This window comes from Habropoda laboriosa, unplaced genomic scaffold (genome assembly GCF_001263275.1).
Source record: "Habropoda laboriosa isolate 0110345459 unplaced genomic scaffold, ASM126327v1 scaffold2, whole genome shotgun sequence".
In the NCBI taxonomy this organism is placed as follows: domain Eukaryota; kingdom Metazoa; phylum Arthropoda; class Insecta; order Hymenoptera; family Apidae; genus Habropoda; species Habropoda laboriosa.
The window spans coordinates 452,458-468,666 of record NW_017100190.1 but is presented as its reverse complement, the minus strand read 5'-3'; the positions used below and the strand labels follow the sequence as shown (position 1 = coordinate 468,666).

Sequence of the window (16,209 nt, the reverse complement as noted above, 5' to 3'; positions counted from 1 at the left end):
TTAAAACAAATTTCAATAATTAAATAAATATAGAACGACAAACAGTAAGATATAATTATCTTGCAAATAATACTGTTACCTTACGAGCCCAGGCTTGATAACCTGAAGTAAGTTCTGCAGGTGAGAGTACTTTAGCTCCTGTACTGCCAGTAAACTGACCTGGCATTTGTTTACTTTCAGCCCAAGTTTTCATCTGTCATTAAATATACAATATGTTAACTACAAATAAATACCAGTATTAATACAGTACATTTGTAATTGTACATAATAATACCTCATTCTGTGCTCTGTACATTTCATTTTGAGCACATATATCATTTGGATTTTCCCTTAATTTTCTCATTGCTGCTAATCTTTGAGATACTATTGAACCAATATCTATTGGCTGTAAATAAAACAGTAATGTAAATGCAAGTACATCTTTAGATCAATTGAAAAGAGTCATTTCCTCTATATACCTCTGTTGCTATTGGATGAGAGAAAACTGTGGATTGTGTCGGATATATAGAAGTAGTTGTAGGTATTACAGCAAGAGGTTCAACTGAACTGGAAGGAGGTATAAATTGCTTTTTTGGTTCCGGTTTCTTTGGGGTAACTGGTATCCATTCACTTTCTAAATTAAGGAAAATTTATGAATAATTAAGTCAATGAGTCAATAAACACATCGACTATAGTAATGAAAATTTTACCGCTTTTTCTATGATGTTGACCACTTGATACAGGAAACTGTAAACGTAATTGATTTGATGATTCTACAGTTTTTTCTTGGAATGTTTTAGTGGGTAACTGTTTTGCATCCTAAAATGTTACAACAATTTCATATAAATGAACTATTAATATTTATATCATATTAATTTTATTAAACGTACCCTAATATTCATTATAATAGAACTAGGACGTCCTTTAAGAAGAAAAGGATGATGGAATCCTTTTTCAGATTCACTTCCATCTTCTTCTGAAGAAATACTAGAAAGTTCTCCTAATGCTTCAGATTTTGATAATGATTTGCAAAAGTCTGAGATAAGAAAGTATATTTTTCACATTATTGAAAAACCATATTTTTATATTGGAAACCATAGTATATACCTGTGAGTTCATCAACTGTTTTCCCACCAGCTTGAATTGCAGCAATAGCTTTATCCTGTTGCACTAATGGTAATGTTCCTTGCTTAATCATATTTATTGCATTCCTTCTTGCTATTTCCAATAATTTTTTTTTATCAATTTCTATCCGTTCCCTTATAAAGTATACAAATTCAATATTTATTAATCAATTCAATATGTAATTATATGTCAATATGTTGAAATATTTTTAAACATACTAATAAAGAATTAATACTAACTTCCGTTCTCTACTTCTACTTCGTCCTCGAATATACTTATCTCTGTTTCTATCATCACTACGACTTCTGTGTCTCCGTCGTTCTTTACATTTTAAAGATTCTCGTCTATCGCTGCTTCGACTTTTATTGTATCTGTCTTTACTTTTGTCTCTTCGTTTATCTCCTCCTCTGCTTCTACTTCTACGTAAATTAGTACGTGTACGAGATTCAGATCTTTTCCTTTCTTGTGAATGGCAATTGTTACTGTGTTTAGTATCTTTGCTTGTTGCAATTTTACTGTTATAATTATATGCTTTTTCTTTATATACATTATCCATATACAATTTTGATTTTTCTAAGCCATCCATCCTTTTGTCCACATCTCCTAATCTCTTCTTCTCTCTTTCTCTCAAAATTAATCTTAAGTCATTCCTTGCTGTTATTTCTCCTTTTGAAGGACTCAGTATTCTATTTTCTACCTTTTCCAAAGTTGGACTTAAGGTTGGTGATCTGAAGGAAGTGCAATGTATTGGACTAGGACTTAATGTAGGTGTTCTATTATCTGTACTACTATCAGATAATTCACCATCTTCCATTCGAGCTGCCTTTTCCTTTTCCTTGTTTTCAATTTCTTTTACTGTATCATTATAAACTGTACTGTTCTTAAGATCTTTTATTAATATTTTGCCTTGAAGTGCTTGCTTTGGTTTTTCTATATATGAAATAAAGATAGTAGAGTAACACTATAGATGTTGATGAATTTAATGATAAATTTTCATATACAATAAAACTTAAAGAAGAAAAAGTTATTTAAGGCAAAAATATTTCTCAAAATTATTATTAACATAATTACTACAAACCAAGAATTTTAAGTATTAATTGTTCTTCAAGTTCATCTTGATTTTTCTTTGAAATAGGTGGCAATTGAGGGCTATCTGGTTCTTCTGCAAAGGTATTTTCTAATTCTGCATTTTTTTTACTTATCAGTAACTTGTCAAAATTTTCTACCGTGTCCATATTTTTTTTCTCAGGTCCATTATTTTTATTATAACTTTTCTTTTTTACACTGCTACATATTCCATCAAGTTTCACCATTTTATTTTTGGGCTCATCTGAATCTGATGACCGACTTGACTCATTTTCATGTTTTCGCTTTGCTTTCTTTTTATGTTTTTTCTTCTTTTTAATATCTACTTTTACAAAAACAGATTATGTTTAATTATAGATAATATACACACTTACCTACAGTTTTAGTTATTAACAATATTTTGCTATTACTTTCAAGATCACTATTACTTTCAGAAGAATTTCGTTTTGACTTTTTTTTATGCTTTTTGTCCTTATGTTTATGTTTCTTTTTAGCCTTTTTTTTCTTAACCTGAGATTTATTAGACTTTTCAACTTTAATATTGGCATTCGGAACTTGTTGATCAGTATTCTCCGATGATGCTATTTCCTCTTCAGCATCAAATGTGCTAAACAATTCTGTTAATATCTCATTTGATGATTTTTCTGGTAATCCAGGTTCCGGCTTAATTTTTATTCTATCAACACCGACAGTTGTAATTAGATTTGCAATATCAAACAAGTCTCCCATTACTGATACTTATTCATTTTAATAAATTACAGAAAACAAAAATATTAAGTTAAAACTTTTGCCGATTTAAGATATTAATATCCATTACATTCTATCGTGTCATACTATCGTATTGAACTATCAGTCGCCATTCTAGTATTTGAAATCAGCGACATCTCTCTTGCTAAAATTGTACACAAAATATTTAATTCGTTGTATTTATGTATAATCCAACAAAAGTATCTGTAAACTTAGTATATAATATACTAGAAATTTAAGAATAATTATTATGTACATAATGTATCATACAGTAACAGTTTTGTTTTGAATATTGGAAATGTTGTATTACGAAGATATTAAATAAATATAAGCACATAAAAATACAATATGTACATTTAAAGTAACAGCATAACGTCAGAAACTTTAAATAGTTACTTGACCATAAAAGTCAATTTTGGAAATTGTCTAATTTAACGATTTGAGTTTTGTTATGTAAACATAAAATTAGAATTACCAATTTAAATTTCTATTGTAATCATTTCTATACATTTTGAATGGCAAATATTACTTTTTATGAAATTAATTGTTTGAAAGAATATTTATATTAAAAGTATTATTAAAGATTAATGATTTATCACAAAAGGTTTGATTGAAGAAGAACAACGTTATTAACATTCATTTCAAGGTAATAATAAAGATAATGCACTTTTTTATTATATCTCATCATTACAAAAGATTATATAGTGTATTGAATTTTTATAGGATACATAAATGTATGTACAACAGCGAATTAAAGAGGCAACGAAAAAATTAGGCAAAACCTATATACAGGGTGTCTCGTTATATGTAACAAGTACAGCAGGGGTAGATTCAGCATGTTAAAATAAGAAAAAAAAGTTCATATAAGCGTATACCCGATATTATCTTCTTCGTGCTTATAAAAACAGTAGATCAATATCCAATGATATTGTATCTGTCTATTTATGAAAAAAATTGTTACAACACAAAACAAGCTGTAATTCAAAAATAAGGTCGTATCGAGCATATGTTTATATACATTTTCTTTGTTATTTTAGTGTACTGAATACACTCGTGCTGTATTTCCTACATACAACGAGACATTCTATATATTGAGAATGCACTAAAAATGTACAAGAAATTGCAATAAATAACTAATAATGAAAATGTGTAAATTATTTTAGACGCAATGCAAAATTACGTGAAGTTTAGTAATTTTACATGATTAATGATTTTCATGAAATAAACGAATTTTATTAATAATTGTATTTTTAAATAAAGAAATAATTTTTTACAAAAGCTAATTTTTAGTATTTGTTAACATTCAATTAAATTATTTCTTTCATTTGACAAATAAACTGGAAATTTAAGTGGAAGTAAATACTATAATTGCATGTAGATTCATTGCATAAATTGGTAATATATTTGTGATCCTATATTCTCCATTAAAATTCTATACTATTTCTGATAAACTTATGTCTCAACAGACAAGTTAACGTAATATTTCAATCATTTATAAACATATTAACTGGCAAAAAGGCAAAATCACAATGTGTTATACACCCTACTTTACTAACTTCTAAACCCTTTAGCCCTACATCAAATACTTTTTGAAGTTATGTACTATACACGTTATATATTTTTCAGTCATGATACACATTGAGAAAGAATTTTCTTATATATGCATATGCAGATTCGCCAATAATGTGAAATAATGTGCCGATAATTTTAATACTCAATAAAAGATTAGAAATCTTAATTAACCACCAGAATTTTTTATTGAAATCATTTAAAAGCAGAATTAAATGTTCAAATTGAAATCTGATAAAATTATTGTTTAATATTTATATAATTTAAGACGTACTGAATTGCATAAATAAAATTAAACGAAAGAGCTCAATTATCGTATTCCATTTTTTCATTAAGATAATGTACAATAATGCTAATCATAGCCAAAAGCAAGTGCTTAGAAAAATTCCAGCATTATTTATTCATTGAATGTGAGTACCTATTATTTTTATTTTTTCTCTGCATGTATTAGAACAAACAATTTTTCTTTACTTTTGATCTTAATGTATACACAATGTACACATCATGTTTTGTAATATAAACAAGTTTTTTGAGCATAAGAGTGCTAAAGATTTTTATTAAGTGAAACATGTAGTTATTATACCCTAGATTAGTTAAGTCGAATCATACATTTCAATGTTGTTATAAGATAGATGTATTCAATTACCTCTGCACACATATCTTAAAAGATATATTTCATAGACATTTAATATTATTTTATAACAAGATACATTAATGTATATTACAGATTAATAATATCAGACATAACTAAACTAGGGTACCGGAGTAGACATTAATTTTATTAGCACTATAATAAAATAAAATGAATTGTTTCATTAAATTTTTATAAGTTATAGTTGTTAATTTTTACTCTGTTTGTCATTATGTAATATTAATGACTAGACATCATGTTTTGTTGCTATTTGTACTGTGTCAAGCACACGTATTTTGTTGTCGTTTGGAATGATACAATAATAGGGACAACGTAACTTATGAATGTGCAAATAGCAACATTCAGTTGCAGGTACAGCTTACATTAAGTTTCAGACAAAATTCATCTGAAAAATTTATTATTGAAGACCAGTATGAGCAACTATCTCATGACTCCTCTACTCGTGATATGTTATGTAATTTATAAAAAATACTTAATGTATTTATATTGTTTATTTTGATACTTAACATTCATGGACAAATTTTAGAATACCAAGAAAATTCTTTATTTCTGATATACTGATTACTATGACTTGTATTAGCATAAACCTTATTTTCTTTCTTCATGTACTTGTAATATGAATATCACACAAAATTTTTAAAACCTACAACAGAATTTTTATAGCTTGTACCCGCAGACTGGTATGCTACATGAGTCATGTCATTTAGTGCAGTTCGCGATACATTATCGCTACCAGTCATGGATGATCGTGTGCAGAACACCATAACAGAAAACATACGGAAAACTAAATATCACAAGCTATGGAATACTATGATAAGAAAGCTCGTACGGTCATCGTAACAGGTTCTCTGCATACTGCACAAGATGTCATGCCAGGAGCACATTTAACGCAAGCAACTATATGTCCACATGGTAAAAATACCACTCCTAATTCTCCATTGTAACAAATTTTACACATCCTTGCATCATCTGTAGGTTTATTACTCTGTGCCTTTGTATTTGATAAATCTTCTGCACTTCCATTTACAGATTCTGTATTATTTCCAATACTCTCTATCCCACTATCTTGAGAACTTGATCCAGGTTTGCTTCTTGCTTCTTCCATTTTATCTGCTTCTATACTTGTAGGTTGTACCTTCTTAATAAAACTGGGTAAATTCATCTGCATTGTTTCCTGAAATAAGAATAAAGTAGATAAGTATGTTACTTAACTATTGTACTAGAGACCAAATCTAGTAGCTTAAGGTGAAGTGTTAAAAGATAGTAGCTGACAACATCTTTTGAAATTTGACCTCTAGTATAATTGTGCATATAACACAGAATATTAAGCTCATATACTTACTTCTTTAGAAGGTGGGGATATATGCTGGCCTGTTATTTTATTTACATAATCTAGACCTTGAACCATTAGTAGATAATAACACTTAGAAAACCATTTTGCATGTTGCTCCCAAGGATCATCTTCTGGTTCCCAATCTTTCAAACCACCTCCACAATGATAACACAAAGTTTGATCACCTTTTCCAGTATAATAGAAACCTGCATCTGCCAACTGTTCTTTTGTATGTGGCATAGACTTTGGCCATGTTTCAAATGTATGCAGTCTAGCATCATAGCTAGCATATTCAGGATGTACTGGCCCTTTAGGCCTTCCCAGGCCTAAACAACTAAGTTTAGCAGTGCTTGGTAATTGTAATTCTGTTGAAAAATTCTGGTTATCAGGACCAGATGTAGATCGGTACTCTATGCCATATGGACTACATACATCTACCCCTCTTGGTCTTGGTGGTAAAACTGTATTAGGATCTACTCCAATTGGTACATTACCACAGTTCATCATTCGAATAAATCTACACCTTGCCGACCAACGTTGATGGTCAATCATTGGAACATCACCTTCTTCCCACTGACATATCTCTATTTGACATTCAAAACATCTTACTTTATCACCTTCACCTGTGTAGTAAAATCCTGCAGCTGCAAGTTTCGCAGGTTCCACATATGATATAGGCCAGTTTTGAAAACTTTGGAGTCTAGTTGCTTCAAAGTGATAATCAACATTATCCACTTCATCCCTTGATACATGAGATGTTACAGAAATTCGTGATATTAACGGTGAATTTGTCGAAGTTTTAAAATTTGAATCACTTGTTAACTCTCTGTGCTTGATAATATCAGTCATCTTATTTGAGTTATTTTTCAATCTTTAAATCTGTTACAAAAAAATGCAAAAATTATTAAATGAGGTACTTCATGACTTTAATTATATTACTTTCATCAAAGCACTGTTCGTTTATAATCAGTATTTCCTTTGCAAGTTAAGTAACTCTTACAGTTGTGTAACACCACTTTATTAAAAATTAATAAAATTTAATGTCAATTTAATATGTTACAACTATAGAACATATGGAACATGTATGTATAAAAAAATGCTACGCGGAGTAACATAGCGTTGCACATTTATGGAACATTGTGTATGTTGTATACGACACGTATCCGATAAAAAAGAAGGAAGATGGGAGGGGAAGGAAGAAGGAGAGACAGAGGATGGAGGGAGAGAGACTCTAAAGATTAAACTCGCTAGGTGATTGCAATGCCGTTATGATTCGTGAATGACGAAGTCTCATGGACTTTTCACAGTACATAACGTTGAAATGACGCAGCCTACGTATCGCACACAAACGAGACTTCCGAGAACAAACTTGATTTCTCTCTTGATGCTTAGAGTCCAACACACGTAAAGTTGCAGCTGTAATACACACTCATACTGTTCACCGCCCTGTGCAACGTTGCCGCTTGTATGGCCCGTATTTGAACTTCTCTTGTTGCATTACACCGCTGTATACTCATGGGAATGAAATGCATGAACAAGGGCGTAGCAACTTATACTTTTCTTAAATAATTTTACCTCAATGATTTTATAAACTTATTACAAAGTTGCATGTATCTAAGCAATTTCTTGTTCCAATTTATAATTTTCAAATAAAATTTTAAATGTTATAGTAAATATACGGTATATGTAACTGTACATCGTAACAATATACACTGATTAATTTATAAAGTAAAAGCCATTAAAGTCCATGAATCTACAAGCATATGCGAAAGGTTTTAGTCTGGTAAGAATATTTTGATAAAACTGCAAAAGCTCAATTTATACAGGACGCTAAACCGGTTTATTACAACTCTGTATTGGAAATCTACAGTGGCTCCTTTTCTTCCCCTTTTCGGATCGCATACTTGTCTAATAGTCTACTTGTATTAAATGCGGTTATAGTTACAAATATAGTAAAAATTCTAAAAGTATTGAAACATCACATAAGATTCAGAGAATCAAACCTCACCAACTTACTTAACTTTAATACATTTTTCTCAACAGAATATTGTTTTATTCCGATAAGATTTTTTTCGAAATTTGTGCTTTGTAACATGTAACTTTTTTATTTAATTAAATATGATTTTTGTGATATGACGATAAATTAAAAATGTAACCTTATTTATTTATTTCTAAATGTTATTTCCAAAATGAAGGAAATATTTTTCAAAAGAAAGTGAAAGAAAAGGGGGAAAAAATTGTATTTTCGTTGATTTAGTCGCAGAATGGAATCTTAAGTTAGGCTTTGAACTTTCACATCTGTTTCATTTGTGACGTCTGGCAACAGCGTAAGCAAGAGTAGGGAAGGGGAACAACGCAAGTTGGAATGCGAGGAAGATGCGATTCAAGAAGCAAACATAACTTGTCACATCTTTGAGGTAGTAATGAAACAGTATGTCTTTAAGAAATACGCCCATTGTATAAATTATTCTATTTCTGTATTATTCAAGTGTTATTTTTATTTAAAATAGCTAATTAAAGGGTACAATTTCAATATTTCTGATTCATAAGATCATTTAAAGGTTTTATTTTAGTTGCAAGCTAATAACGTTTCTAGCTAAATTTTTCTTAAAATGAAATACTGCGTTCGCGTGGTTATACTGGAGGCTAAATGTATTATTTGGTCAGACTTTGAGGGATATACCCGCTATGCCATTCCAAGACTTGTAGTTATCGCCTACGATCTTTCAATGCTCTGCCCTAAGTTACGTGCCTTGAACAACGACGGCACTTGCATATGGACACACATAAATTATTTCTCATCGCACCGTTTTACATGCCTATGCTATTGTAAAAGAAAATACGGGAAGAGGGTATTGCCACAAGAAAAAGGACAAAGATTATGTTATAGTGATAGATACGCCCGAGATTTCAGAAGTGGTTTGTAAACTTTTAAAAGTACCGACAGAAATGCCCTTGACCAGCCAATACGTTTTGCCTTTAGTATAGTGAAACAAGAACGTATTACGGACATACCGATTTCAGGATAACTGTGAAGTCCGTGACACACACGCACTTTGTTCTCGCTTTACTATCTGACGATTATCTCTTGCGTTAGTTGATAAATTCACGCGCACTTATAATAACCTTTCTATATCAAGTATTTTGTTATTATATATATATTTCTTTTAAATACAATCTTATCTGTTTTGTTTAATCAAACACTACTCGAATAATTTAAAAAAATGAACCAGCCTGTTTTCCTTTCACTAACAATTCAATTACTGAGTCGAAGAATAAGTTTATAACACGCACAATTTATAGGATTGAAGTTACATTCTTATGAAAAAGATATATTGAGCAATACCTGAAAAGATCACAAACGAGAAACGCCTGAACTGGTTACGAGTTCGGTATTCTGTCCCTTGGAAGACAGCAATGGCGTTCCAAAGTAGCCGGAATAGTCCCCACTCTACTCGACCCAACCATAGCGTAATATCATTAAGACTGTAAAGCCCGCAACCAATCTACTGCGTTCTCTTTCTATGTTTTTAGTTACACGTGCAATTTAATGCGCAAATTTCTTAGAAATCTTTATTAAAAATAACAAATTGACAAATCAATATCTTTTATTTTATATATTTATGTTTCGAGTTACTTCACTTGCATTTGAACATTTTCATGATTTTTATTCATATATACGTATTTACGTACATATACATATATGTAGAATGCTTTTGCATTAAAACGAACTTCCTTTAGAATAAAAATAGAATACATAAAAAAAGGAATAAAAATGACAGCTTTAAATATTTCGATCTAAACAATATATGTATAATATACCTAATTTTCGTATGCAGAAAATTTGGTACATAATTGATTTCTTTCAAACAGAATGTTTTTCTAATAAAAAATTGTAACATTCGTGATCTATTTTGCGATTGGATTTTATTTATCTAGTACATTTGAATAAATGCAATCAATTCTTAGAATAATCTTGGTTATTACTTGTCAAACCAACAATGAGTCAGTCAAAAAAGTCATTGTTGTACATAAAAGGAATATGTTAAATGATGAAAAAGACAATAAAATACATTGGCATAAACTAATTATTGTATATAATAATTTTACTGTATCAAGAATTAATATTGAATATTTTTAAAAATATATTGTTTAGTACAAAATTATTACAAGCTATTATAAGGTATAATTAATTTACACTTACCTTCTAGAAATCTACAGTTAATATCAGCTTTCTGAACTGAGCACACATGAGCTACAGACAGTATTATTGATAGCCTTAGATATCAGATCAAGTGTATTTTTTTGAGATAGCTTATCTTAATTTTGAATTATATAGAAAATGTACTAACAAAGATTATTTAGAAATATTACTAATTATACAAATTTCCTTGGGTCAATGATTCTTGGTAAATTGCGAGTTAATTATCAGTTTTGATCAAATATAAATTATATTTGTTCCATCAGTTGATAATGTATTTATATACTGCATTATATTTAAAACCGAAATTAAAAGATTATGTTTAATATTATTAATATAAGATTGCGACTATGTAAACGACAATTTTCTATGCACAAAGTTATCAATTTATGTGATAACGTTAAATTCATGCAGCAATTAAGATCGGTATTTTTTGAACATGGAGATACAAAATTTTATTGGTTCAGATAGACATATAATATTACATATTCATTAACTACTATAATCATTAGTAACACAATCTATTATTTGGTAGAAACTATGCTATTAGTATATAAATTATTTGTTTACCTTTTGCTTGATATGTTCTTTCAGTTTAACAAGATAAAATTATATATAGGCAATAATACTTGTTACTTTAAAAAAATATACAGAAAATATATTTTTGCACATATTACACATTTCTATGTTTTAAATTATTAAACTTCTATAAATAAAGTTAGCAATATATTTACTAATTAATACCCTGTAGTTTGATTTATGATAGAAAGGTACGAATGGTCGCTAGAATTTCTTGCCGACACATTGGGCAATATGTAAGAGATGGAGCACAATAAATACAAGTTGCTAAGTGTCCACAAGGTAAAAATACAATAGCTACTTCTCGATCCATGCAAATTTTACATAAACGAGCTTCCTTTAATCTTCTATTTTCTTCTTCCAAAGATGCTGAAAAAGTATAATAAAGAGTAGTTTTCATTAAAATTGATCCTATTAATATATATTTTATGTTGCTATTATATTACTATTAGATTTTATTTTACTGTCAATATACTAATTATACCATTCATTTACCAGTTTCTTTAACATTAACATTTGCCTTTTTATCAACAGTACTGCTTTTCTTATTGAATGTTGTAGAGATTTCCTTTTCATTTGAATATGTTTCATTTTCATTTGCTTCAATATCATTACATTGTTCCATACTATTGCTACTACTATTACTTCTGTCTGTTTGATCCTTAACCGCTTCATTTAATGAGGTAGTTAATTCTGAAGAAGGTGATTCATTTGTTTGATTCTGTCTATAAAACAAAAGATACACTCTGTTAGTACCTGTTATATCAATTCTCATTTTAATTTATAATTTTATTTATAACAAACCTAGTCAATTCTTGATCATGAAGAATGTCTTTTATGAGGTCAAAAGAATTTGCATATGGAATTCCTACTTGCAACATTCGTTTTTTTAACGCTTTTTTTATTAGAAATAAACAAATAAATGTACAAAACATTACTATTGCTGGTAGACTCTCTAATAAGCTTCCCAAGGTTGTTTCTGTAATTTCTAATGCAGGTGATGAAGCTGAAGTTGGGGAAACAGGTGGCATTTCAAAAATCTGTATAAACATGAAATGTAATTTAAAATTTCCAAAACATGTGATATAAGTTTAACCATATAATACTTACTGATTCATCTAAAGGTGGTCTACTGTTAACACACTGTTTGATAAATTCTTGTCCTCTTACAAGATTCACAAATTCACATTTGGGAAACCATCTTGCATGTTCAGTCCATGCATCATCTGTTGCTTCCCAATTTCGTAAACCACCATCACAATGAAAACATCTAACATGATCACCATAACCTATTATAATTTTGATGTTTTGGTACCATTGCTTAATGCTATTTATAATTATCACATCTTTATTCAGTAAAATGTTTACCATTATAGTAGAACCCTGCACTAGCTAACATCTCTGGAGTTTGTTTAAGGTTTTCTGGCCAACCACTAAAAGTACGTAATCTTCCTCTATATGCTGCATAATCTGGATTTTTAGGAGTTTTATGTGTCTGTATTCCTAATTCTGAGATGCTTGATATTGTACCAGGCATTAATTTTACATTGGTTAAACATAAATTATCTGAAGAGAAGAAAACTAAAATGAAATAATCTGTTTACAGAAAACAAGAAGTCCTTTTTATATGTAAATAAATACCATCCTCATCCTGACGAACATAGAAATCACAATGAGGAAAATTTTCTCTATGTGCTTTATCTGGATTATCATCAGATTTCCAGTTCATTAGAATACCCCCACAATATGCACATTTCACCTATAAGTACATAAACAAAATTACATTGATATATTGTATAATTATTATTATTACAAAAGATTTGTATTTCTTTTTAATTCAGTACTTCATCATCATGTTGAAGATAATAGAATCCAGCCCTAGCAAGCTTTTTAGGTGATACAATTAAAGTAACTGGCCAATTAGTAAAGGTTTGTAGTCTTTGTGATGTAGTCCTATATTTGTTTTCAGATTCTTTGCTCTGGTAAGAACTTATAGATTGACGTTCATTTATATTATGTTCTTCTAATGTTTCCGTCGATGATGATGCTAATCCAGAATTATTAGTAGATATTGGTATCAATGGTACATTGCAAGTACTAGAAGGATTTTGAACAAAAGGACAACCAGGTTCAGCTAATTGATGGCGAACTATTGCTCGATCGCCATAATTCCAATCGGAAATCTTGACACCACATAAAAAACACTGTACTTCTAGAGCACATCCACTATAGTAAAATCCTGCTTTTGCTATTCGAGCAGCATCAACTGGTGCATTTGCTGGCCAATCCGAGAAAGTTTTTAGTCTATTTTCTTCAATATTCATTTTAGAAATTCGTCTACGTCTATCTCAATTTTGTGAATAGATTAAATTAACCAAATGTTAATAAAGTTATATGTTTCATTTACGATATAGAATACATGATTATCATATTCTGCGTTGCAAGCTTCATTATTATAAATTAATAAATACTAATTCGATATGATATCCATCATTCACATAGCACAACAGAATTCATAGACTAATAATGACGAGGAAAATGTAGATAAAAAGTATTTCTACGCGTGCGCGATATTTCAGGACCGTCTTTTTTCAAGGTGGTTGTATTTTATTCAGTGTTTGGTCAAATAAAATTATAAAACAACATAAAACGGCTATTAATTTACAAAAAATAAGTCCACTTTATACAACTTAAAGAACATGAAAATTATATACGTCTAACTACATTTGCTATATTTGGTAAACTAAAAAGTTGTGAATTTGAATCCGGATGCCTCGACTTTAATATTGTGATGAGTTGGAACGAGAGATTAAAGTATAGATTATATTATATAGATAAAATATAGATTTTTATTGTTCTGAACTTATTTTTAATTACTACTTTTCTAACACAGTAGTTGCAACAAGTTGGTATCTCCTATCTCCTATCTTAAAATGCCGGTATTAAAGAACATGAACAAGGTAAGTTATTAGGTAGTAATTTGTTTATCAAAAAGTAGTTAATAAATTAATTTCTAACTTAAAATTATTTTAGAAAACTAGTTCAAAAAATTTTGTTAAATTCCTTCTTATAATTTTTATTATTTTTTAAAATAAAATCTTAATAAATACAACTTTACGATACTTGTTTTATACAAAAATTTGATTAAATAATTTATTTTATATAATGCATTTATTAGTGTCTAGCTTTTTTTTTCTTTTTTTTTTTTAGATGTCTCTGATCATTTTGAGATCATATAGCTGTAAGGTAAAATTAAACGATGTGGTTATAGTTAGTGCAACTAGAACACCGATAGGATCATTCCTTGGTGGGTTATCAAGCTTATCTGCACCAAAACTTGGAGCTGTAGCTATACAAGTAAGTATTAATTGTACCTATATTAAGCTAATATTAATAATTATAAATATAAGTAACAATTAATAATTCCATTAGGCAGCAATTGAACGTGCTGGAATTTCTAAGGAAAAAGTTGCAGAAGTATATATGGGAAATGTTTGTCAAGCTTCTTTGGGTCAAGCACCAGCAAGACAAGCTACATTATTTGCAGGTTTTTTTTTTTATAGAGCTATTTTATTTTTATTATATTACATAATATTATTAAAATTTCTAAAAGAAATAATTTTAAATTAGGTCTCCCTGTATCAACAATATGTACAACAATTAATAAAGTTTGTGCTAGTGGCATGAAAAGTATTATGCTTGCTTCTCAGTTGCTACAATGTGGACAGCAAGAGATTGTTCTTGCTGGTGGTATGGAATCAATGTCTAATGTACCATTTTATCTCTCACGAGGAGAAACTAAATATGGTGGAATGAAACTTGAGGTATAATGAATGTTTTTAATATTGTTTGAAAAATGAATCCTTTTGTATGTCTCCTTGAATTTAATTGCAATTTATTAAGTCTCACATTATTTATAATAGGATGGTATTGTGTTTGATGGTTTGACTGATGTTTATAATAAATTTCATATGGGAAATTGTGCAGAAAATACTGCAAAAAAGTTACAAATTACACGCGATGAGCAAGATGAATATGCTATTAACAGTTACAAACGCAGTGCTACAGCATATGAGAATAATGTATTTCAAGATGAACTTGTTTCTGTTTCTGTACCTAAAAAAAAAGGCAATCCTGATGTAATATTTAATGAAGATGAGGAGTATAAGAAAGTGAATTTTGCTAAATTTACTAAACTGAATACAGTTTTTCAGGTACAGTTTAAAGTTCATTAGAAGCTCTTAATTTAAATACAAAGTGATAATTTACATTTACTTGTTACAGAAGGAGAATGGTACAGTAACTGCTGGGAATGCATCTACTTTAAACGATGGTGCTGCTGCTTTAATCTTGACAACTGCAAATGTTGCTGAGAAAATGAATCTGAAACCTTTAGCACGAATTATCGCATTTCAGGATGCTGCAACTGATCCCATTGATTTTCCTATAGCACCATCTTTTGGTATTCCTAAAGTAAATTTCTTGCAATATGCACACTTGTACAGGGTTTAGTAAAATTTTAATTATATTAAATTCTTATAACAATTATGTGATGTATATGAACTTTCAGTTATTACAAAATGCTGGGGTTAATAAGAACGATATATCTCTATGGGAAATTAACGAAGCTTTCAGTGTAGTTGTAGTTGCAAATCAAAAATTACTCGAAATTGATCCTAGCAAAGTAAATGTTCATGGTGGAGCTGTGTCTCTTGGTCATCCCATTGGGTAAGTATTCAATTGTTTCTACAAACATGAACAACGTTTAAATTGTAAATATTTGAAATTTTAGTATGTCTGGAGCACGCATTGTGGTACATTTAGCACATGCTTTAAAAGCTGGACAAAAAGGTGTTGCATCTATTTGCAATGGCGGCGGTGGGTCTTCTTCAATTTTAATTGAAAAATTGTAAGTTTGTGATAGAAGAAGCTTTTTAT

General features: G+C 29.5%; 4 protein-coding genes across 5 annotated transcripts in view; 1 reads left to right on the top strand and 3 right to left on the bottom strand.

Moving 5' to 3' along the window:
- Positions 1 to 3,042, bottom strand: part of LOC108580013 (protein SON) — a 4,523-nt gene extending 1,481 nt beyond the window's left edge. Inside the window, exons 1-9 of the mRNA XM_017943662.1 lie at positions 2,601 to 3,042; positions 2,183 to 2,512; positions 1,344 to 2,034; positions 1,087 to 1,238; positions 870 to 1,015; positions 690 to 798; positions 459 to 613; positions 275 to 385; positions 80 to 193 (exon numbers count right to left, since the gene is read on the bottom strand). Of these exons, the coding sequence (XP_017799151.1) occupies positions 80 to 193; positions 275 to 385; positions 459 to 613; positions 690 to 798; positions 870 to 1,015; positions 1,087 to 1,238; positions 1,344 to 2,034; positions 2,183 to 2,512; positions 2,601 to 2,919 (2,127 nt within the window). The 5' untranslated portion in view covers positions 2,920 to 3,042. The remainder of the gene's footprint in view (positions 1 to 79; positions 194 to 274; positions 386 to 458; positions 614 to 689; positions 799 to 869; positions 1,016 to 1,086; positions 1,239 to 1,343; positions 2,035 to 2,182; positions 2,513 to 2,600) is intronic.
- A 2,671-nt stretch (positions 3,043 to 5,713) lies between these two features.
- LOC108579925 (baculoviral IAP repeat-containing protein 3) lies at positions 5,714 to 10,720 on the bottom strand. Of its 2 annotated transcripts, none has more exons than XM_017943548.1 (3): positions 10,696 to 10,720; positions 6,501 to 7,370; positions 5,714 to 6,332 (listed from the first exon to the last, which is right to left on the bottom strand). In XM_017943548.1, the coding sequence occupies exons 2-3, from the start codon at positions 7,338 to 7,340 to the stop codon at positions 5,967 to 5,969; spliced, it is 1,206 nt and encodes a 401-aa protein (XP_017799037.1). In that variant the 5' UTR covers positions 7,341 to 7,370; positions 10,696 to 10,720; the 3' UTR covers positions 5,714 to 5,966. The 2 variants fall into 2 exon arrangements, with proteins under 2 accessions (XP_017799037.1, XP_017799036.1); XM_017943547.1 differs by lacking the exon at positions 10,696 to 10,720 and adding an exon at positions 9,838 to 9,883.
- Positions 10,721 to 11,441: 721 nt separating this feature from the next.
- On the bottom strand, positions 11,442 to 13,601 carry LOC108579953 (putative inhibitor of apoptosis). The gene is made up of 7 exons (XM_017943591.1): positions 13,116 to 13,601; positions 12,913 to 13,030; positions 12,640 to 12,837; positions 12,382 to 12,560; positions 12,076 to 12,311; positions 11,767 to 11,918; positions 11,442 to 11,640 (listed from the first exon to the last, which is right to left on the bottom strand). Exons 1-7 carry the CDS (start codon positions 13,593 to 13,595, stop codon positions 11,450 to 11,452), a joined length of 1,554 nt encoding a protein of 517 aa, XP_017799080.1. The 5' UTR covers positions 13,596 to 13,601; the 3' UTR covers positions 11,442 to 11,449.
- Positions 13,602 to 14,213: 612 nt separating this feature from the next.
- Positions 14,214 to 16,184, top strand: LOC108580035 (acetyl-CoA acetyltransferase, mitochondrial). The gene is made up of 8 exons (XM_017943693.1): positions 14,214 to 14,231; positions 14,482 to 14,628; positions 14,704 to 14,818; positions 14,902 to 15,095; positions 15,195 to 15,485; positions 15,556 to 15,744; positions 15,842 to 15,999; positions 16,064 to 16,184. The coding sequence occupies exons 1-8, from the start codon at positions 14,223 to 14,225 to the stop codon at positions 16,182 to 16,184; spliced, it is 1,224 nt and encodes a 407-aa protein (XP_017799182.1). The 5' UTR covers positions 14,214 to 14,222.
- Positions 16,185 to 16,209: the final 25 nt, after the last annotated feature.